At 43.0% G+C, this 22,976-nt stretch overlaps 1 protein-coding gene across 8 annotated transcripts in view; it reads right to left on the reverse strand.

Moving 5' to 3' along the window:
- The window catches only part of HDAC8 (histone deacetylase 8), a 296,351-nt gene that overhangs the window by 33,104 nt on the left and 240,271 nt on the right, over positions 1-22,976 (reverse strand). The window contains exon 10 of one of the 8 annotated variants that reach the window (XM_036890952.2): positions 10,818-11,190. The exons of the other annotated variants lie outside the window; for them this stretch is intronic. Within the exon in view, the coding sequence (XP_036746847.1) occupies positions 11,137-11,190 (54 nt within the window). The 3' untranslated portion in view covers positions 10,818-11,136. Of the gene's footprint in view, positions 1-10,817; positions 11,191-22,976 lie in introns of those variants that run through there. 8 annotated transcript variants of the gene reach the window in all.

A 22,976-nucleotide genomic window follows, 5' to 3' on the forward strand; every position in this document is an offset into this window, starting at 1 on the left:
GCCTCTAAACCACCACATACAAACAGAACAATCACAAGAAACCCACTACTACCGACAAGATAGGGGGGGCCCAGGTGGGCAGGGCTGGGTGACGCAGCAGGAAGCCCTGTCTTGGTGGTACCACTGCCCTTGTTCAAAACCTCCAGTGACAGTGACTATTAAATTCTTTAGCTTGCTGTTCAGGGTTCTCTCTGCTCAGCTCTCAACTTCTTTCCCTAGTCTTAGCTCTTACTGCTCCTGTTCTCTAGCCACACTGGCCCACTATGGGCTGTCCCAAATCATACTATACTTTGCCCCCTCCTAGGCTCTTCATGATTGCTCTTCCCTGGGGCCTGCAAAGTCCATCCCCCAATCCCTGCTGCCTGGGAAAACTTCCCCATCCTTCCAGGCACTGCTCAAATGTCACCTCCTTCACAAAGCTGTCCCTCATTTTCCACCAACCTCCCGAGTATTCTGTTGGTACCTCTCTTATGGCCCTTGTTCAAGAAATAGACAGTGCTTGCCTGCCTATCACATGCGGGTCACTGTGCTGGCTTCTTGGGGGCTCTGAAGATGGATAAGACCTCTTCTGGGGTCCCCTAGGTGTTCACAAGTCCATTATAGATGGGACAGAGATTTTGCAACAGTGATCTGCCCTCCCCACACTGGGTCATCAGCTCTTTGAAGGCAGGCAGCACCTTTGTCTTACTTGCCATCTTGGTCTTCACAGCCCATGGCAGCTGCCTATTAGTTTTGGTTGCCTTAAATTCCTGACCCAGGAATGTCAAACAAGCCTAGTTTCTCTAGTTTTTCTTTCTCTGTAGTAGAGTTTATTTGTTTTTAGATCCAAGGAATCAAAATAAAGGTTTTTGGATTCTATTTCTAGCTCACTAGATGACTCTTTGTGACCTTTGGTAAGTCACAGTATCTTATTCAGCTCCTTCATTAGGGCCTGCTTGGGGAAAAGCACTCCATGACAAAGGGAATCATTCAGTTGGGATAAGTCTTTGAATGGGAAATATGCAGAGCTACTATTTCTATTTAGTTTTTAACAGAAATAGTATTTGTGCACACTCTCTGGAGAGAGCATATGGTCCTTAACATTACGTGCTTTCAATAGTGATATTGTTAGGTGGTAAGTAAGCCAGGGAAATTTAAATTCCATGGGAAAATTTAGTACAGAGGACATGAAAAAAAGGATCTTGATATGTGCCATAAATGTGATGTCATTCAAAGAGCCTCTAAAAAAATCCAGGGTTATTGCCATTGCCACAAAATTATCCTTGTTAAGAGTCTGGATGTACATGTGGGAGAAGTTGTAGAGCAATTGCTAAGGATTTGAGCAGGGTCTTTGTGGAATCCACAGGAGTAATTTGATGGGGAGATGGCTTTTGCACATCCATGACAGAAAACTCTACACATTTACTTAAAAGGAAAGTGCTTAAGACTGTGCCAATGCTTGTGATACCTTTGTGTGTGTGTGTGTGTGTGTGTGTGTGTGTGTGTGTGTGTGTGTGTTTGTATACTGACCTAGAAAGGAGAGAGTGGCCTAATTCCTTCCTGCTGGAGTTATTACTCTGAAGCCTGAAGGTCCAAGTTCTGGAGAAAGACGAGGCCTTGAACAGAGATTATCTTTACCAAACCCAAATGTGGACCAGACAAGCAAGGTTACCTGGGGGACATATCCAGAAGCTAACCATGCCCCCAACATGATCAAAGAAACTCAAGAGGTTTGTATTTCTAGCCAAGCAGGGCCCCTCAGTCCAAGCCTGAGGACATCATGGACTTGCCTCTGGAAAAGAAGGCTTCAAACATGTGTGGCCCTTTCTCCTTATCCTTACGTGGCCTCTCCTCCAGAGGGTGTCAAGTAGCACGCTCATTTCATGCATATGGAAAGACAGGTTTAAAGAGAACTATAGAAGGAAGGCAGCTGTGATGCAACAGTCACTCTAGGAGACCCAAACTCCTGGCATCAAAATACTATAAAAACCAGAGGCAGGGGCCCTTGTTGAGGTATGGAGGAGGGAATGTACTGTCTCCATCTTTGAAGGTAACACTGCTGACCATCGGTCAGCAAGACATAGTGTGAGCTATCTGTTGAGGGCTGAGTGTTGGGAACAACACATCCTCATTGTGAGTGCCTACCACATGGTTACCCACACTCTCCTACTTTTGTCCTCTCTTTAACCAAGAGCATACAAACCCACAAATAACCCATTCTCTGCTGAGGCAGGCTGGCTGAAGGGAATAATTTGAGTCTGGGTTTCTAAACATTCCTCCACCTTTGCCAATCACATATTACTTCCAGGATCTGCTTTTGTGCACTATTTTCAGGCTAGGGGACACAGATGATTTAAAAAGGCCCCTGTTTTGTGATGCAGTTACACATGGTGCCTTGGCTGGTCCCAGCCTTGGGAAGCTGGCCTGGGGCTGAGGGGAGCGACAGGTCCTGGGAAAGCAGACATAGTATCAAAGGCAAAAGTGGTGCCCTCTTTTCCTCTGGGGATCTTTCGTGGTATTTCTATATTTCTGTGTGATATTATGCTTTCTATTTTTGTGCTCATTATTTTCTACAGGATTATTCTGCAAAGGCAGAAACTTCTGTCTCATTCTCTTTGCATAGCCTGTAGAGTTGAACCCATCATCAAAGGTTCTCCTTAAACCTTTATTTTAAAATTATGCTGATTGAAATTAATTCACAAAAGATTTAGCTGGCTGTTCAGTTAATTCTGTGGAATAATGCAAAGGCCAACTCATAACATTATAGCTTCTCTAAACTCTTGAGGCAGCATGTTGAGGTGGAAAGAGCACTGGCTTTAGAGTCCGGCAGAGTTGGGTTGTCATAATGGATTTAGCTGGGTGCCTCAGGCCAGCTTCTTAATCTCTGTTTCTCCAGTGCTACCAGAGGGATGATAAATGCCAATCTGGCTGGGTTGCTAGGAACCACTGAGATAATGTATACAAAAGGGCCTAGCGCAGGACCCAACGCCTAGTAGGATTTCAGGGAAAGTAAACTCCTTTCTCCTGAGGAGAGAGGCCCTTGCCTAACTGGAACCTCACCCATACCCTGGGGGGTGTTGGGCCAAGCCCTTGGGGCTGCAATGCAGAAAGATGAGCCTGTTCGTCCTGCCAGGCGAAGCCCAGCAGCCCTAGTGTCCTCTCCATTTGCTTAAGTCATAAACTCTGCCTAGAGCCTGTGGGGAAACTGACTTCTCCCACAGTCACCTGCCACTTGCTACTTACTGGCGAGGCAGAAAGGAAATTTGATCGCAGAAGGCAAAGGAGATATTGGAGTGGAGGGATTTGGCCAGCACTAGAAATAGCTCAAGGCTCCACCCTGAGGTTGCCCTCCAGCCCTGAAGAGGAAAGGAAATGGGCAAGCAGCAATCCCATTCCCAGACAGGTGGAGCAGGCGATGAAAGAGGCCAGCCATCCTTCAAGTGAAAATGCTGTCCTTAATCTCAGCAAAAGGAGGGAGGTGCTAACCCTTCTCCACCCCGTCCCCTTTTCCTTTAGTATATTTTTGGCTTTCCAGGTTTCAGTTTATACATTTTTTGAGGGAAACACGGCAGTGGGAAGGGGGCAAATGGAAAATACGAGGTGGGGCTGATGGATGGGAGCTGAAGGTAATGGTTGCTTGATAGTCCCTTCTCGACCCAAGAACCAATGAATAAAGAAATGGAAATAGCTCAGGGCTCATATGGTACAGCCTGGTATCTTTCTTGCTCAGTGCTCTCCTCTCTTGTTCACACAACACAAACAGCAAACACTTAGGTATTTGGTCAAAGAGCTGTTCAGAAGGCGCCTTCAGGTTGCTGTTATTCCTTCACAACCCTATTCAGTCACAGGGAACCAGGCCATGAACCTGGAGTTGCCAGTTCTTTAATCCTTCCTTCAACATTTCTTAAGTACCTACTGTGTGTCTGACTAGGAAAGTCACTGGAATACAAAGACAGTAATGATTTCATAGGAAGGATTATAGAGCAGTGTGATGAGAGGTGTAATGATGAAGCTAAAGATAAAAGTTGGTAACAGTTAACATTTATTAAAGGCTTATTATATGTCAGGCACCTAAAGTGTCTCAGCACTTGTTACAGATTGACTAACAGAATTCTCACAACCAACTCATACCAAGGTACTACAATTATTTCCATTTTAAAATGAGGATCTGAAACACAGAACAGTCAGATAACTTCACTGAGGTCACAGAGCTAGCACATGTGTAGCTGAGACATTTGAACCCAGGTCATTCTGAAGGTCAGCACTACTTACAGGAACCTCCAAGCTACCCCAGAGGAAGTGACTGCATAGGTGGCTCTGAAAAGGGGGTATGGCAAGTGGGAGGGAGGCATTCCCAAAAGAGCTGGGACAAAGGCAGGGAGTGTGGAACAGAACAGCACATTTTATGCAATTAAATGATTTGATGTGGCTCGAGGGTAGGGCATAAGGAGAATCAGGACACACAGCTGGGGAGGCAGGCATGAGTCTCATGTTAGGTGCTGCCTGCTTCTCACACTAAGGCATTTGTGGGCTTTATCCCAGACTGGAAGGTCCATGAGGGCAGGACATGGTTTTGCTCCTTGCTGTATTGCTGGTTTCCCAAATAGTGCTTGCACCTAGTAAGTGGCAAATAACTATTTGGGGGTTAAGTGGGTGGAAACCTGGTGGAACTTGTAAATGAGTGAATGAAGAGGTCAGCTGTACACTTTACAGGGCTCAGTGGCCACAGTGTGGAGAATGGTGATGGGAGGGATGCAAGCAGGGAGACAAGTGAAAAGGCTGGTGCTTCAGTCAGTGATGAGGAACAGGCCCGAACGAGGATACTTGTGGGAGGAATGGAGAGACTGAAAGACTGAAAATATAGCACCAATAGGACTAAACAAATGAATTGGATGTGGCAAGTAAGGAAGGGAGAGTCAAGGATTTCTGGCTGTGTAGGAGGATGAGGAATACAGGCAAAGGACAAGGGCTTGGGGCAGGGTGTGTGTGTAAGGTGGGGTTTCAGCAGGGGGCAGGTTGAGGGTCAGGATCATGATGATAGAGTGGTCTGGAGTTTCAGAGAGAAGTTGGGCCTAAGATACAGGATCTGTGCTAGAGATTTGGGAGCTATCAGTGATATGAGGGAAGTGGACGAGACTTGCCGGGAACTGCCGTTGTTGGCGGGGGAGGCTTACCACAGGGTGAGAAGAGAGGAGAGGCAGGGAAAGAGTCATGGGGGACCTCCACTGCTTCAGAGATGGATAGAGGGTGTGTAAATGGTTCTGGGGACAATTTGAGATCCTGTAGAGAGATTAAATAAATGAAGGGGAGTCTTTTGATTTGCCCATGGGAAGGAGACCTTTGCTGAAGCAAAGTCAGTGGAGGGTGTGAACAAGGCCCGACTGCAGTGGGCTGAAGTGTCAGATGGGAGGAAGTGGAGATGAGCATGATGGGAAGAACGCGCTCTCTTTTTCAGAGTTTGACATGGGTGGGGCTGAGGTAGGGTGGGTGTTTTAAGATGGGAGGATCTTAAGGATATTTATAGACTGAGGGGAGGAGCCCATAGGAGGGGAGTCTGAGGCAACCTGATAGGGATTTAGAGTTAGTTGTGCCTGCCTTTTTGGCCCCTTAGCCAGAGCTCCATGGGGTAAGAACCCTGTTTTATTCATATTTATATTACTTACAGGTCCTAGCATAGGGCCTGGAAAACAATGGGTACTCAATTCATGTTTGTTGAACAAATTAAATAAAATGTGTTTGGGATTTTGAGGAGATTGACATCCAGCAGGGAGAATTAGGGTCTTGAAGGCTAGGGTGATTGCAAACAGGGAGGGATGGGGTGGGGTTGGGCATAGTCCATGGAGGAAAGAGAATGCAGGACAAGTCTGGGGAGCAGCAAGTATAATAAGTTGGCTAAAGGTAGAAAAGGAGAGCATGGAGCATGGAGAGCCTTGAATCCCAGGTGGATGTGATAAAGATAAAAGTAATGACAGTTAACATTTATTAAAGGCTAATTACATGTCAGGCAGCTAAAGTGTCTCAGCACCTTTTAAGGATTGACTAACTTAATTCTCACAACTAAGTCATACAGATGGGAGCTAATGTGACAGGCACCAGGGCAGTGTCTGGACTGGAGCTGTGCCTTTGGAAACTTGGGAGCAGTATACAAATGCTGGGTGACCAGTGGGGAGGCTTCTGTAGTAGTTCAAGAGGGAGACAACAAGGGCTTGAACAAGGGTGATTGCTGTGGAGATGGAGAGGAAGGGACAGTGCCATTGTGAAGGATGATTCCCCAGGACTTTGCTCACTGGCTGGCTGTGGAGGAAAAGAGAGAGGGGAGAAGTCACAGTTGACTCCTAGATTTTGAGTCTAGGTAAGTGGGAGAATCACAGTGCCATCAATGGAGTTGGGGCAAATGAACAGGAAGAGATAGTGTGGCTATGGAAAGGTTTAATGTGGCTAAGGACTTGGGTTTAGTTGGGTCTGAGATGACAGCAGGGCATCTGGGTCACCATGCTTAGCAGGAGACATGATGATGGTGTGTGGAAGTGAGGTCATGGCCGAGGCCTTAAGGTCATAGGGGCTTTTAAGAAAAAGGAACAGTGAACAGAAAAAGAGCAACCAAGAAAGAACTGCAGAGTGAAATCTCATGGCCTTTGGGCTTTAGAGATTGCTACAGAGGTACATTTGCTGCCCTGGCAATAGCTCCTGTGGCTAAACTAGCATTCCTCTCCTACGCAGTAGGCAATACAATGACACTGTTTCTAGAGAGCCCCATTTTTGTAATACTGTAAATAGCTCTTAGATTTTTTATTGTGAACTCAAGGTTATCCCTTTCCTAAAAATTAGACTTGATTCTATCAGGTAAGGCCAAGGTTGGTGTCAATGCCTCTTACAGACCCCTGAGGCTTTGCTCTGTCTTCAGTTGGGGTGCTTGTGTGGGTGACTGTGATGTGGGCCCTGATCAGGAAGAGCATTTCTTGTATTGAGTCACTTGGTGAACACAACCCATCCAAACCAGAGAAGCAGCACCAGTGCTTTGAACCATGACATGATCCTGTATGATGCTTCTTAATGTTTCCTATATCATCAATTACTCCATCGAAGAACTTGGGCCCCACTATGATAGAAACAAAAAAGGCCTTTTCCCCAGAAAAAAAATTTCCATTTACAGGAAATTCAGTTGTTATATATATAATTTATGGTACATTTTAAGGACATAATATTGCAGTGGTATTATTGGGAATACATTTTTTTTTGCCATGGCTTTACAACACTAACAAAAATAATAACCGCATTAGTTAGTTGTTAGATTGCACTGGCAGGAAGTAGCACATCAAAGACAGTGGCTTGTAGGCTGGGGAATGGGGAACTTGAAGTGTCCAAAGCATGACCGAGAGCTCAGAGAAATATGGGCTGCTGGAGATAAGGTGTTACATGTGGAGGTGGCCATGAGGATGGAAACCTGGCATCTCCTCTAGACCACATCTGTGTCCTGCCTGTGGTACTCATCTTAGCCCTTGAGCAGAGTCAGTACTGAAGAACTGCTTCATGGTGGGGCTCATATACCAGTGCTAAGAACTATTTGAATGACTGAGTGGATGAATGGATAGGCCATGGAAATAGATTTATTATTCATAAGTTTTAATGGTATTTTAACTATTGGCATAGATAAAAGTTCATTAAGCAAAATAATCAGGTAAACCTGGGAAATGTTAGCTTCTTTGAGCACCAATTGTACTTAAGCAAAGAATATGCCCAATATTCTCTAGTCTTATTTCATTAGCTAACGTACTTAGAGGTGTCATGCACACACATATACATAGTCCTTTAGTGTATCATCATTCAGGAAGATCAATTCACACGAATTTGTATGTGCTTATGGTGTGTATGTGTGTGTGTGTGTATGTGTGCGTGTGTGCATGCATATGTTCTTTAGGTGCTGAGCATCATTCTTGGTTCTGGGAGAAAGCTGAGTCCAAAAAAATAATAAGATCTGGTGATTGCTCTCAAGGAGATGAAAATCTAAATAGATACAAGTACAGGAAGGGCAGAGGAATAAATCCAAGCTTAACTGTGTGGTATTGGCTAGAGTACAATAAAATGCCCTCACATGCATGGGGCCCTGGATAAGTGAGGTGACTTGTCTAAGATCATTGTGCTCAAGTACCAAATGTGAACTTTAACCTATGGCTTTGTGCTTTCAGCCCAGTGGGCTTTCCATTACATCATGAAGCAAAAAGCAAGGTGGTTAAAGAGTGAGATTTCTGGAGTCATATGAGATGAGCCCTAAATCTTTGCTCCATCATTTACTAGCTGTGTGACCTTTGGCAAGTTACTGAACTGTTCTGTGCCTTGGTTGTCTTGTTTGTAAAATGAGGATAATTGAACATGTCTTATAGAGTTGTTGTGACAATAAGTGAGTTAATTCATGTAAAGCCCTTAGAACAGTGCCTGGAGCAAATGCTCAGTAATTGCTCTCATTAAATTCTAGATATTATTTTTTGTGCTTTTATCAGCTATACAAAGAAACAGGAGTTCTGCATGTACTGGACAGTAGTAAAAGTGGATTTCTTTACAAATGTCCATTCAGACTGAATGAGGGTGAATTCCGTAGAGTGTACCCTGTATCTGAAAACTCTGAAACCAGAAAGAGGGCAGAGGAATCAAGAAGAGAAAGACCCAAATGGAAGGGACTAAGAAAGGTGGAAGACAGGAGGAATGAGAAATTGGAAGTGGTGGGAAAGAGAGGCAGGGGGACAGAGGTGATAGAAAGGAGAGGAGATAAAAATTGAGAGGGTGGTGTAAACCGGCTAGGGAAGGAAGGAGGTACAGAGGAGGTGGCAGAAGAGACAAGGGCAGAGTGGCCACCAATTTGTTAGGGGTCTCCCTGCAGGCCATGGTTTTCCCTTAGGGTGTGGTTTCAGGGGCTTGGGGGAAAGGCCTGGCCAAGACTAATACCTTCCCCACATCGCTGACCCTCAAATTTCCACTATTAGAATTCCTCCTTCATAAATATATGCAGGGCCAACTCTGGTTATACCATATGTCTCTGTTAATCAAGTGACTATTTTGGAAACAAGCCTATAACATGAAGCTTTTTTCATCAGTTTTCTCCTAAGCCAAGGGTGAAGATGGAAGAAAGGAGAGTGAATGTAGGGATATTGCTTTACCTGGCTTGCTGCTGGACAAGTAGGAAGATAACTTTGAAAATGGGTTCTGCTGGAGGATCAGTAAAGTGCTGCCTTGGCTTGATCCTTGTGCTACTCCAAACAATTGCCCCCTCTCTGTTCCTTTACTGCTAATCTTTTTAAGACCTCTCTTTTCTTCACCACCTCGACCTCTTCATTTCTCAGATACTTCGACCCACGGCTGTCTGGCTTCTTCCCCATACCTCCACTGAGATGACTTGTAGAAGAAAGTTGGCAAAGAGAGTTCAGCTTGTTAGCAATTCTGATTGATTGGTAGTAGGCTGCTTGGGGTACTGTGTTGAAAAGGATGCTGAGGCTGCGTTTAGGTTCAGCAGAAAAACGTGCCAAGATCAGTTTGACAAGTAATCTGTGGGAGTACATGGTGGGCAGGGTAGGGACTGGAGGGATGGAGTCATCTGTGCCCTGTATTTGCTATTCCTGCTTTAGGACCCCAAGAGTGACCTCCTAATTGCCCAACCTGATGTCTTTTCAGTTACCACTTGTCCTATGTGATGTCTCTCTGGCATATGTCAGCAACTACCCCTCTTTTTGGCACTATCTTCTCTCTCGTTACCACTCCTTTCGTAGCTTCTTCTCAGTCTCCTTCCCTGAGTCCTCTTCCTTCACCTGTTTCTCACATGTGGGTTGTATTCTCAGCTCTTTTCTCTCTCTCTGTGAGAGTTCATTCTCTCCACTGTTGTTCTAATCACTTCTATGCAGAGGTCCTACATCTCTGAGTCCAGTGTTTATCTGCAGCCTCTGACTTGAATTTATAATTATCTGCTGGACATTTCTACCTAGGACACTTGAATTCTTTGTACTTGATTCTCAATGTGTTCCAAGTAGTGCTATTTCAGAATAAGTCCTTCCAAAGAGAATGTTCATTTTCTTTTTTTGTTCACTCAGCACCATAAGCTCCTCAGCAAAGATTTGAACTTATGACCTTGAATGGGTCAGTGTACTTATGCTTTGTTTAGAAGCACTGGATCGGGTACTTTCAAAATACCTGAAATGACATGGGATTAAGCAACAGAGATTAGGGGAGCTCTATCTTTGTGAGATATTCCTATTGTTTGATGAGCAATGATTTTTTTTCTTGCCATTTGTCAGAGGAAGAAAAGCATTTCTAACCATGTGCAAGAAGATAGACAGAGGCAGAGGGTACTCCCAAGACTGGCATTATCTCTTAGGGGACAGCTGAACAACAAGCAATATACCTTGGGTGTTACTTGAAAACACTCAGAGGCTATCTGCTGAGATGGGCTGCAGCGTGGGAGGTGCTGGGAGGCAGACAATCCCTGCACTTGAGGAGCTTACAGTATGGTAGAGAAGGCAGACAGGCAAAGGAATAACTATAATGAGATGAGTGTTAGAGGTGAATCATTTCTTTAGAGCTAAGGGAATTCAAGTGGGAATTCTTAATTCTGGGTGTGGGGGCCAGGTAATGGATAAGGCTTCATGGAGGAGATGGGAAGCCACTGAACTGGTCTTGAAAGATGAGTAAGATTTAAACAGGAAGGGAAAGAAGGTAAGAAGGACCAAAGGAGTAGAATGAGGACAATGAAAATACAGTCTAAACAAACCATCAAAAATTAATTTCTCAGAAAGAATAGAGTACTGGGTCATAACCCACACCAGCACAGTCTGTGAGTAACCGTCTGTCTCATCTTCTCAGCACAGGCATATCCTTCCTTTGTGATAGTGGTAGATTGATGGGCTTGGCAGTGGCAGGGGAAAAGTCATGGATGGACTTGATACTCCAGCAGAGCGGGATTTATCTCTGATACATCCATTAGAGTGGTTACTTGGGGGGCAGATCAGAGTTGTACTTGCTTAGAACCTATGGATTAATTTCTTCCCTCATTCACTTGATGCCAATGTCTCCTGAGCTCTGCTGTGTGCCAGGCTCTGGGTGCCAAGAGATGAATGAGACTCAGCCCTTGCCCTCAAGGAGGAGAAGGAGAGACAGCTGTGCAAAGCCTGACTCTTATGCTCTGTGGTAAGTGCCATAACAGATGCGCAGGCAAGGAGCTCCTGGAGTCTAGAGGGAAGACAAACCAAAGCCATGTTCTGAGTTAGCCTTTAACTGATTTCTCTGTCTTCTTTCCCTCTCTGAGTTTTCAGTCAGAAAGTCAGCTCTGATCATGTCATTCCCCTTGCTTCAAAACCGTGGTTGGCTCCTTACTGACAGTACGATCAAGTCCAAACTCTAAAGCAGAATATACAAAGGCCTTCACAGTCTTATTGCTCAGCAAGGTCTGGGCTCTGGCCCCTAACCTGCAGCTGCATTGAACTCTAGTGTCTCTCCCTGCTCCTCTTTATCTGGTCAACGCTTCTGCATCCCTGAGCCCCTGCTAAATGTTGCTTCTCTCCTGCACTGGCCTCAACTCCCCAAGATGGAATAAATTCCTCCTGTGTGTTCCCACAGGCTGCTGTCCAATCTGTTGTAGCACTTATCACAGTATAGTGTCATTGTTTGTTTATGTGCCTGTCTCCCCAACTAGGCAGTGTTCTTCTCAAGGTTGGGAACTGGGACTTATTCTTTTCTTTATCCTTGAGATTTGGTATGTGCCTGGCACATAGTAGGTGCTCCATCCATCTTTGCCGAGTGAGTGAATGACTCTGACATGTGGCCACTTGGGCTACTTGGACTTGGTTGTTGTCAGCAGCTGGCATTACCTAACTTTAGAGATGCAAAATGAAGGGCAAGCCAGGGTAGCTGAAAAACAGGCAGCTCTAGTGACATCATGAAAAAAAAACAAAACAAAACTGGAGAAGGCTGAGATGACGCTTCCACTTAGGCTTTAACAATGACTCTCCCTTCTGAGCAGCCCCTTTTTGTCTGCTCTCCCTTTAACTTTGAAAACCCAGTCATTGAAATTATTCTAATTATTCATGGTCAGTGGCATATCCAGGAAACACTTAGTTTACAAGCAATTAAAATACACTAAAACAGATTTATGCAGGTTGAATCTGATCCTGCTGGTAAGAAGGGAGTAAATGACTTAAAACTTGGAGAGGTATCTGCTTCCAGAGGTTGCTCTTTATCACTCTGTATCTATTGTACTAGTTTGGTGCTAACATGGCAAACATCTGGAGGTCCTTCTTAAGGTGAGTGTGCTGTGGACGGTGCGATGAACCTGTAGACTGCATGCTAAACAGCAACCAGCTGTCCTGTAAATGTGTGAGTGCTGCCTTTGCCCACATTCGCCCCACCATAGGGGCAAGGCTGGCCCAGCACCAGGTAGCACGGGGCAGTAGGAATGCTCCCAGCACTGTGATCTGAGGCTTGGTTTCCAATAACATCAGAACCACCTGGAATCATGTAGCCCCTTAAGTCTCAGTCTCTGCGTTGGTAAAATGGGGACACAAATCTCCACCCTGCCAACTTTAGTGGTGTGTTTATAAGGCTCAGTGGAAGAATTTTGTGAAAAGCTGTAGAGACTAGCCAATGGAAGGGGTTTCACTTTCATTTCAAATACTCTAACTTGCGGCTGTTAGATCCTTTCATTGCTCTAGATGTAGCTAATGCTTATCAGCAGATTAGTAAAAGTACTCTTGGGCTTGTCTGCTAATAGTTTATCTGAGTCCACAAAAGGACAATTCATTACTTTGACACACTCAAACCAACAGTGTTTTAATGTCCTTCAAAAGAAGATGGAGGTCAGTCACTAAACAAACAGGCCATTTGGTTGAGAACTGGCACAGGGCAGCAAAGGCTTAGAACATGGAGTCCAGGTGTCCTCAGAGATTTGGGGCCACCCCTCCCCACAGCAGGCTCTGCTTCCTTGGGTTGACTCTTGGGAAAAAAGGCCTCCTTTTGCTGCCCTGAGAAACCTAGAATATGTAGTGAAGCCATTCTAGTTGGCCAGTGTGGTTGGTGCAAAATTTGGAATGAACAAATTGAAATGGCATATTTAAGCATCAGCTTTTGAGCTAAGTGCAGAGGGACTGCAAAAAGCCCAAAAGGCTGACACAAAAGCAGGGAGGGGAAGTAAAGGTCATGGGGAATCAGTAAACTGGAGTGATGGCCCACCTGGAAGTCTGACCTTAAATTATTAAGGCCTTGAGATACATCAGTAGGAAGTCATTTACTCTGCATCTGCTAAAGGACCCTGGGTTCCTTCCCGCTCTGTCACACCTCCCTGCCTATCTGCTCACTGTTCCCTTTGCAGAGAATGCCTGGCCCTCCCTTCTGAGTCTATGCCATTCCTACTCATCCTTCAAGGACCAGCTTGAATGTAACATCTTTGAAGTTTTTGCTGACTCCCCAAAGGCAGAGTTCCTCGTTCCCTTCTCTCTTACTCCATAAGGCCTTTTACAACCCGCTGGCCCAATCTGGCATATTTGTTTGCATGCCCTTCTTCCCCATGAGTGCAACTGTCAGGAGCAAGAAGCATATGGTAGCTTTACTTAGCACAGAGCAGGGCACAAAGATGACCCCCACTCAAGGCCAGCTGAACAAATGAGCATTGAGCATCCATGCACCAAACTCATTTATTGGCTCTGCACAGGACCCAAAGGGAAGGCTCTTTAGGTAGTGATCTGACATGGTACACATGCTTCTTCTACACTGGTATACCTGATCAGCAACTGCCTTGGTGCTGGCAAGTAGCAAGAAACCTGCTGGCAGAGCCAAACAATGTACCCATGAGGCAAGGCCTGGGTGGCCTCCTGGTTCAGGCTATTGACTTGGTTCCCATGACCTGCAAACGTGAGTTGGAAAACTGCTGCTCTCCAGCCCCACCCCTCAACTCTCATGTGCTTGCTTCTCAGAAAGTTGTCCAACAGCACAGGCAACATCACTTAGTACATTTGAAAATTGAAAATGCATCCATTACTAAAGAGGAATACCCAATGGATGGAGCCTGACCTGGCCTGAGCTCTCATAGACGCTCTGGCTCAGTGGCCACAGCCTCTGGTTCTCCTTCTGGTTCTGCTAATGATGAACTCGATGACTTTGGACACATCAGCTCATCTCACATTTCCCATCCCCCAAGTGGGGGGAATAATAAAGATGTTGCAAGAATTGGGTCAATAAGAAGCTTGACCAAGATCCCTGTGGACAGGGGAAGCAGTAGTTGATGCTGGCAGAGCCTGCAGGGTTTTGTTGTTTTGATTGTTTCTGTTTGTGAGTGTGAATCATTCTGCCTCAAGCCCAGATGTGCAGCCCGAGGAAAGGAAGAAAGGAAGGGCAGGCAGGCAGGCACCGCCGGCCTGGGCTGTAGCATAGCAAGTACACACGAATGTGGAGAGGACAGGATGGGACAGGATTGGATGCTCAGCAGCTGGCTTGCTGACAGCTGGTCTCCTGCTGTGTGGTTCCAGGACCAGGAGCAAAAGCTCTGAAGCCTGTGTATGCTGGAGCGGTTTTGTACTGCAATCAAATAAAACTTGTGACAAAGTCAATCTGACACATCTTTAATAATATACATAATGAGTATTATGCTGTACTCTAATTAGGCATAATGGTAAGCAGTTCCTAGAAATGACTGCAATTATGATTACTTTTACACAGCTGAATCAAACACTTCTGAGGTCAGGATGAGTTGGGGGCTGGGGGTGTCTGGGCAGGAGGCAGAGCAGAAAGCTAATTGCAAGGCATTTCTCTGGTTTTCTTTCCTCTCCCTTCCCCACCCCACTCTGAGGTGCCAATCCCTCTACCTCTTAATGGAGAACAGAACAAAGGTCTGATAGGGGCTTGGATGGTTGCTCCTTTCTCTGGCTGGGGAGAGGCCACCCTGAAGCCCCTAGGGCTAGGGAATCTGGGGTGCTCACAGAGGCTTTGGGTGATTAGTCCCCACTTCTCCATGCAGCTCGAAATTCTACCAATAGGCCTTAAACCTAATAAATCGGTGTTTAATGTGTGGGCCATGTTTGGATCCTGTTTTGAACAAATCTGTGCAGAAAGATCTTTTGAGACAAATAGGTAAAACTTGATAATGGCATTATGGTTATGTCAGGAGAAGGCTCTTATCTATTGGAGAAACATACTGAAATATTTGCAGGCCAGTCATTGTGGAATGGTATGGTACCTGGGATTTGCTTTAAAATACTTCAAGAAAACATGGGAATAGAAGAAATAAGAATGATAGAATATTGATAATCGTTGAAGTCTGGGTGATGGGCATATGGGGGTTCTTTTCTCCTTCTCATTTTCTTTGCTGTGTATGTTTGAAAGTTGCCATAACAAGAAGTTTTAAAAAATCATACACCCTAGGCTTCTCTGCTAGTGATTCATACATTAATGAGAATCATGTTAACAGCACATAGCAGATTGCACGCAGCTATCAGGAATGGGATTTTGGATAGGCAGAGCCATGAGGGTGGGCCAGTGTATGTTGGGGCATGGACTGCTGTCGAGAAATGCAAAGTTCTGCATGGGTTAGAGAAATGTATGTGAGGGAATAGGAAATTTAAGTGGCCAGAAGACAGTCTGAAAGTTCTAGGAGAGGAGGCAGGAAGTGAAGGAGGAGACAGGGTGTAATAGGTGTTCATGTCCACATGTTAGGTAACCCACCAGCCTGTAACGTCCTGGGGGTTGGGTCTGTATCTTAATGCTCTCTGCCTTCCCTTGAGCTTCCAGGACATTAGTTTATTCATTATGTTTCACTCATTCATATATTTAAGAGTATTTGTTGAGTGCCTACTATAGCCAGGTAATACAAACGTGTGCATGTGGTAGACAAAGGAGACAGAGCAGTGATCAAAATGAAGTCCCTGCCCTCAGGGAGCTCACATTCTCATGGGAGGAGACAGACAGTAAGTTAACAGCAAGGATATATGTCAGATGGTGATAAGTGCTGCAAATTAAAATAATGAAAGGTAAGGAGGCTAGGGAATGCTGGGTAGTTGCCAGGACCAAACCTGCGTGGCACTGAGGCTTTTCCAGGACCACCCCCCAACCCCTGCAGCCTGGCCTTCAGTCATGTTGGACACCGTGCCTGGGTTTCACCAGGGGCTCCTGGGCCTCTTGACCTGTATATATACTTAAACCTCATTTCAGATTTAATTGTCCCTTCCTTTACCTGATTAATCCACATTCCTCTCTAGCTACCACTTTCTCCAGGAAGCTTTCACAGGTCCTTCCTTCTTCTCATCTCCACACTATCCTCTGGGTCTTCCCTGCTTCCACACTACCCTTGTGTGAATCTCTCATATAGCACTTACCATCTGGATTATAATTATCTTCCCCACTAGACTTTGATTCTTTGAGAGTAGAGAGTATGCCTTCTTTTTGTTTTTGAGAGTATGCCTTCTTATATCTATATAGTACAGGGCCTAGAACATAGTTGGGATCTTGTACATGTTTAATGAACACACGAATGAATGGCTGGATGAAAGAATAAATATGCTCCCCAGAAGAACACTGGAGACTTGGGAAGCATCCTCACCCTAAATCAAATGTTGGGGAAATACAGGAGTTATTGTGTGCTTGGATACCATAGGGAGAAATGGGATCACTATACTTGGATATATATTAAGCTCTGATGATAATGATGATGACAATGATCGTATCCACACTCAACATTAATTGCATGGACTTGAGCCAGACCACCCGGGTTTTAATTTTGGCCCTACCATATGCTAGTTGTATAATTTTTGGCAGGTTACTTACACTATCTGTGTCTGTTTTCCCATCTGGAAAATGGGGATGATGATCACAGTATGTATTAAAATGAGATAAAGGTGTGCAAAGCACTTAGAATAATACCTGGCATAGAGTGAATGGTATATAAGGGTTTGCTATTATTATTTATTACAGTGAGCCAGTGACTGCACTAAATGCTTTATTTATTCATTCATGTACATTGAATGCAGGGCCAGTTCTAGGCCCTGGGGAAAGATTGCTTTCATGGAGTTTCCATTTGACATAACTTTATCTTCACACAATTCAAGGAAGTGCTGTATACATCCCCATTACAGAAAGAAGAAAAATGAGGCTTAAAGCTGTTAAGTAAGTTGTCCAAGATCACAGAGCTCATATGTTGAAAAATTAGGATCCTATCTCTGGTCTGTGTGGCTTGAAAAACCATCTCTGTAGACCAGGGGTCAGCAGACTGTGGCCCATGGGCCAAATTTGTCCCTCTGTCATTTTTCTCCCTTGAGGATATAATTCACCCTTTTAGAATACACTGGTCAGATATTCATAAGTAGTATATTTACAAGGTGTGGAACCATCACCACTATTTAATTCCAGAACATTTTTAGCACTCTTGAAAACACTCCATATCCATTAAGCATTCATTTCCACTCCCTAGCACCTAGCAACCACCCATTTGCTTCTGCGTCTATGGATTTGCCTATTCTGCACATTTAATATAAATGGAATCATATAATATGTAGCCCTTCATGTCTGGCTTCTTTCACTCAGTGTAATGTTTTCCAGGTTCATTCATGCTGTAGCATGTATCAGAATTTTATTCCTTTATATGGTTGAATAATATTCCATTGTATAGATTATACCACATTTCATTTATGCACTCACCAGCTGATGAACATTTGGATTTCTACTTTTTGGATACTATGAATAATGCTATGAAATTTTGTGTACAAGTTTTTGTGTGAACATATGTGGTTACATACCTAGGAGTGGAATTTCTGGGTCATTTGGTAAATGTTTAACTTTTTGAAGAACTGCCAGACTTTTCCAAAGTGGCAGCACCATTTTATATTCCCATCAACAGTGTATGAGGATTTCAGTTTCTCCACACCTTTGAACACTTGTTATTGTCTATCATTTTGATTATAGTTATTCTAGTAAGAGTGAAGTGGCATTTCATGGTGGTCCTCATTTGCATCTCTCTAATGACTAGTGATGGTGAATATTTCCTCATTTGTTTATTGGCCATTTATATATCTTCTTGGGAGAAATGGTGATTCAGATTCTTTTGCTCATTTTTAAATTGGGTTATTTTGCTCTTTGTTATTGAGTTGAGGAGTTTTTAAAATGAACTGTGAATACAAGTCCCTTAACAGATACATGATTTGCAAAAATTTTCTTCCATTTTGTGGGTTGTCTTTTCACTTTCTTGATAGTGTTCTCTGAAGCACAAAGGTATTCAATTTTGATGAAGTCCAATGTATCTATTTTTTCCTTTTATTTTTTTATTGTGGTAAGAGCAAATTTATGTTTTATTTCAGTAGCCTGGCTATTTGGCATCATATCAAAGCAACAAATCCAAGGTTATAAAAATTACCCTTACATTTCTTCTAGGAGTATTATAGTTTTACCTCTCACATTTAGGTCTTTAATCCATTATGAGTTAACTTTTGTATATGGTGTGAGGCAAGGGTGCAACTTCATTTTTAAAATTTTTTTAATTTTGGTATAATTAATCTACAATTACATGAGGAACATTATGTTTACTAGACTCCCCCATTCACCAAGTCCCCCACACAAACCCCATTAAAGTCACTGCCCAGCAGTGCAGTAAGATGCTGTAGAATCACTACTTGTCTTCTCTCTGTTGCAGTTCTACTGTGCCCCCCCACATTATACATGCTATTTGTAATGCCCCCTTTCATTTTGTCCCCCCTTATCCCTCCCTTCCCAGCCATCCTCCCCAGTCCCTTTCCCATTGGTAACTGTTAGTCCATTCTCGGGTTCTGTGTTTCTGCTATTGTTTTGTTCCTTCAGTTTTTTCTTTGTTCTTATACTCTACATATGACTGAAATCATTTGGTATTTGTCTTTCTTTGCCTGGCTTATTTCACTGAGCATAATACCCTCTAGTTCCATCCATGTTGTTGCAAATGGTAGGATTTGTTTTCTCCTTATGGATGAATAATATTCCATTGTGTATATGTACCACCTCTTCTTTATCCATTCACCTACTGATGGACACTTAGTTGCTTCCATTTCTTGGCTATTGTAAATAGTGCTGCAATAAACGTAGAGGTGCATCTGTCTTTTTCAAACTGGGCTGCTGCATTCTTATGGTAAATTCCTAGAAGCGGAATACCTGGGCAAATGGTATTTCTATTTTTAGCTTCTTGAGGAACCTCCATACTGCTTTCCACAATGGTTGAACTAGTTTACATTCCCACCAGCAGTGTAGGAGGGTTCCCGTTTCTCCACAACCTCGCCAACATTTGTTGTTGTTTGTCTTTTGGATGGTGGTGATCCTTACTGGTGTGAGGTGATATCTCATTGTAGTTTTAATTTGCATTTCTCTGATGATAAGCGATGTGGAGCATTTTTTCATGTGCCTGTTGGCCATCTGCATTTCTTGTTGGAGAGTTGTCTGTTCAGATCCTCTGCACATTTTTAATTGGATTATTTGCTTTTTGTTTGTTGAGGTGTGTGCGCTCTTTATATACTTTGGATGTCAATCTTTATTGGATATGTCATTCATGAATATATTCTCCCATACTGTAGTATGTCTTTTTGTCCTGTTGATGATGTCCTTTGCTGTACAGAAGCTTTTCAGCTTGATACAGTCCCACTTGTTCATCTTTGCTTTTGTTTCCCTTGCCCAGGTGGATATATACATGAAGAAGTTGCTCATGTTTATGTCCAACAGATTTTGTTTTTTCATGGCTTGAAAGCTCTTTTTGTATTTCTTTTTTTTATTTTAGTATCATTAATCTACAATTACATGAGGAGCAATATGTTTACTAGACTCCCCGCATCACGAAGTCCCCCTCCACAAACCCCATTACAGTCACTGTCCATCAGCATAGTAAGATGCTGTAGAATCACTATTTGTCTTCTCTGTGTTGCACAGCCCTCTGTGTGCTGCCCCCCACTGCCACATTATACATGCTAATCATTATGCCCTCTTTCTTTCTCCCCACATTATCTCTCCTTTCCCAGCCATCCTCCCCAGTCCCTTTTCCTTTGGTAATTGTTAGTCCATTCTTGTGTTCTGTGAGTCTGCTGCTATTTTGTTCCTTAGGTTTCTTCTTTGTTCTTATACTCCACATATGAGTGAAATTATTTGGCACTTGTTCTTCACCTGGCTTATTTCACTGAGCATAATACCCTCTAGCTCTGTTCATGTTGTTGCAAATGGTAGGATTTGTTTTCTTCTTATGGCTGAGTAATATTCCATTGTGTATATCTCCCACATCTTCTTTATCCATTCATCTGCTGATGGACACTTAGGTTGCTTCCATTTCTTGGCTACTGTAAATTGTGCTGCGATAAACATAGGGGTGCATATGTCTTTTTCAAACTGGGCTGCTGCATTCATAGGGTAAATTCCTAAAGTGGAATTCCTCGATCAAATGGTATTTCTATTTTCAGTTTTTTGAGGAACCTCCATACTGCTTTCCACAATGGTTGAACTAATTTACATTCCCACCAGCAGTGTAGGAGGGTTCCCGTTTCTTCACAACCTCGCCAACATTTGTTGTTGTTTGTCTTTTGGATGGTGGCCATCGTTACTGGTGTGAGGTGATATCTCATTGTGGTTTTAATTTGCATTTCTCTGATGACTAGCGATGTGGAGCATCTTTTCGTGTGCCTGTTGGCCATCTGAATTTCTTCTTTGGAGAACTGTCTGTTCAGCTACTCTGCTCATTTTTTAATTGGATTATTTGCTTTTAGTTTGTTGAGGTGTGTGAGCTCTTTATATATTTAGGATGTCAACCCTTTATCGGATCTGTCATTTATGAATATACTCTCCATTACTGTAGGATGCCTTTTTGTTCTCTTGGTGGTATCCTTTGCTGTACAGAAGCTTTTCAGCTTGATATAGTCCCACTTGTTCATTTTTTATTTTGTTTCTCTTGCTCAGGGAGATATGTTCATGAAGAAGTTGCTTATGTTTATGTCCAAGAGATTTTTGCCTATGTTTTTTTCCAAGAGTTTTATGGTTTCATAAGTTACATTCAGTTCTTTGATCGATTTCGAATTTACTTTTGTGTATGGGGTTAGACAATGATTCAGTTTTATTCTTTTACATGTAGCTGTCCAGTTTTTCCAACACCAGATGTTGAAGAGGCTGTCATTTCCCCATTGTATGTCCATGGCTCCTTTATCATATATTAATTGACCGTATGTATTTGGGTTAATATCTGGACTCTCTATTCTGTACCACTGGTCTGTGGATCTGTTCTTGTGCCAGTACCAAATTGTCTTGATTCCTGTGGCTTTGTAGTAGAGCTTGAAGTTGGGAAGCGAGATCCGCTCTGCTTTATTCTTCCTTCTCAAGTTTGCTTTAGCTATTTGGGGTGTTTTGTGGTTCCATATGAATTTTAGAACTATTTGTTCCTGTTTGTTGGAGTGCTCTTAGTATTTTGATAGGGATTGCATTGAATCTGTAGATTGCTTTAGGCAGGATGTCCATTTTGACAATATTAATTCTTCCTAGCCAAGAGCATGGGATGAGTTTCCATTTGTTTGTGACCTCTTTAATTTCTCTTAAGAGTGTCTTGTAGTTTTCAGGGTATAGGTCTTTCACTTCCTTGGTTAGGTTTATTCCTAGGTATTTTATTCTTTTTGATGCAATTATGAAAGGAATTGTTTTCGTGATTTCTCTTTCTGTTAGTTCATTGGGAGTGTATAGGAAAGCAACAGATTTCTGTGTATTAATTTTGTATCCTGCAACTTTGCTGAATTCAGATATTAGTTCTACTAGTTTTGGAGTGGAGTCTTTAGGGTTTTTTATGTACAATATCATGTCATCTGCAAACAGTGACAGTTTGACTTCCTCTTTACCAATCTGGATTCCTTGTATTTCTTTGTTTTGTCTAATTGCTGTGGCTAGGACCTCCAGTACTATATTGAATAACAGTGGGGAGAGTGGGCATCCCTGTGTTGTTCCTGATTTTAGAGGAAAATCTTTCAGCCTCTGGCTGTTAAGTATGAGGTTGGCTGTGGGTTTGTTGTATATGGCCTTTATTATGTTGAGGTACTTGCCCTGTATACCCATTTTGTTGAGAGTTTTTATCATGAATGGATGTTGAATTTTGTCGAATGATTTTTCAGCATCTATGGAAATGATCATGTGGTTTCTGTCCTTTTTTTTGTTCATGTGGTGGATGTTGATGGATTTTTGAATGTTGTACCATCCTTGCATCCCTGAGATGAATCCCCCTTGATCATGGTGTATTTTTGAATTCGGTTTGCTAATATTTTGTTGAGTATGTTTGCATCTGTGTTCATCAGGGACATTGGTCTGTAATTTTCTTTTTTGGTGGGGTCTTTGCCTGGTTTTGGTATTAGGGTGATGCTAACTTCTTAGAATGAGTTTGGAAGTATTCCCCCCTCTTCTATTTTTTCTAAAACTTTAAGGAGAAAGGGTATTATGTCTTCCCTAAATGTCTGATAAAATTCAGCAATGAAGCCATCTGGACCAGGGGTTTTGTTATTGGGTAGTTTTTTGATTACCAATTCAGTTTTGTTGCTGGTAATTGGTTTGCTTAGATTTTCTGTTTCTTTCTGGGTCAGTCTTGGAAGGTTGTAGTTTTCTAGGAAGTTGTTCATTTCTTCTACATTTTGCAGCTTGTTAGTGTATAGATTTTCGTAGTATTCTCTAATAATTTTTTGTATTTCTGTGGGGTGTGTTGTGATTTTTCCTTTCTCATTTCTGATTCTGTTGGTGTGTGTAGATTCTCTTTTTCTCTTAATAAGTCTGACTATGGGCTTATCTATTTTGTTTATTTTCACAAAGAACCAGCTCTTGGTTTCAGTGATTTTTTTCTAGTGTTTTATTATTCTCAATTTTATTTATTTCTTCTCTGATCTTTATTATATCTCTCCTTCTGCTGACTTTGGGCCTCATTTGTCCTTCTTTTTCCAGTTTCAATAATTGTGTCTTTAGAGTATTCATTTGGGATTGTTCTTCCTTCTTTAGATAGGCCTGGATTCCTATATTGT

Source organism: Manis pentadactyla, chromosome X (assembly GCF_030020395.1).
Source record: "Manis pentadactyla isolate mManPen7 chromosome X, mManPen7.hap1, whole genome shotgun sequence".
In the NCBI taxonomy this organism is placed as follows: domain Eukaryota; kingdom Metazoa; phylum Chordata; class Mammalia; order Pholidota; family Manidae; genus Manis; species Manis pentadactyla.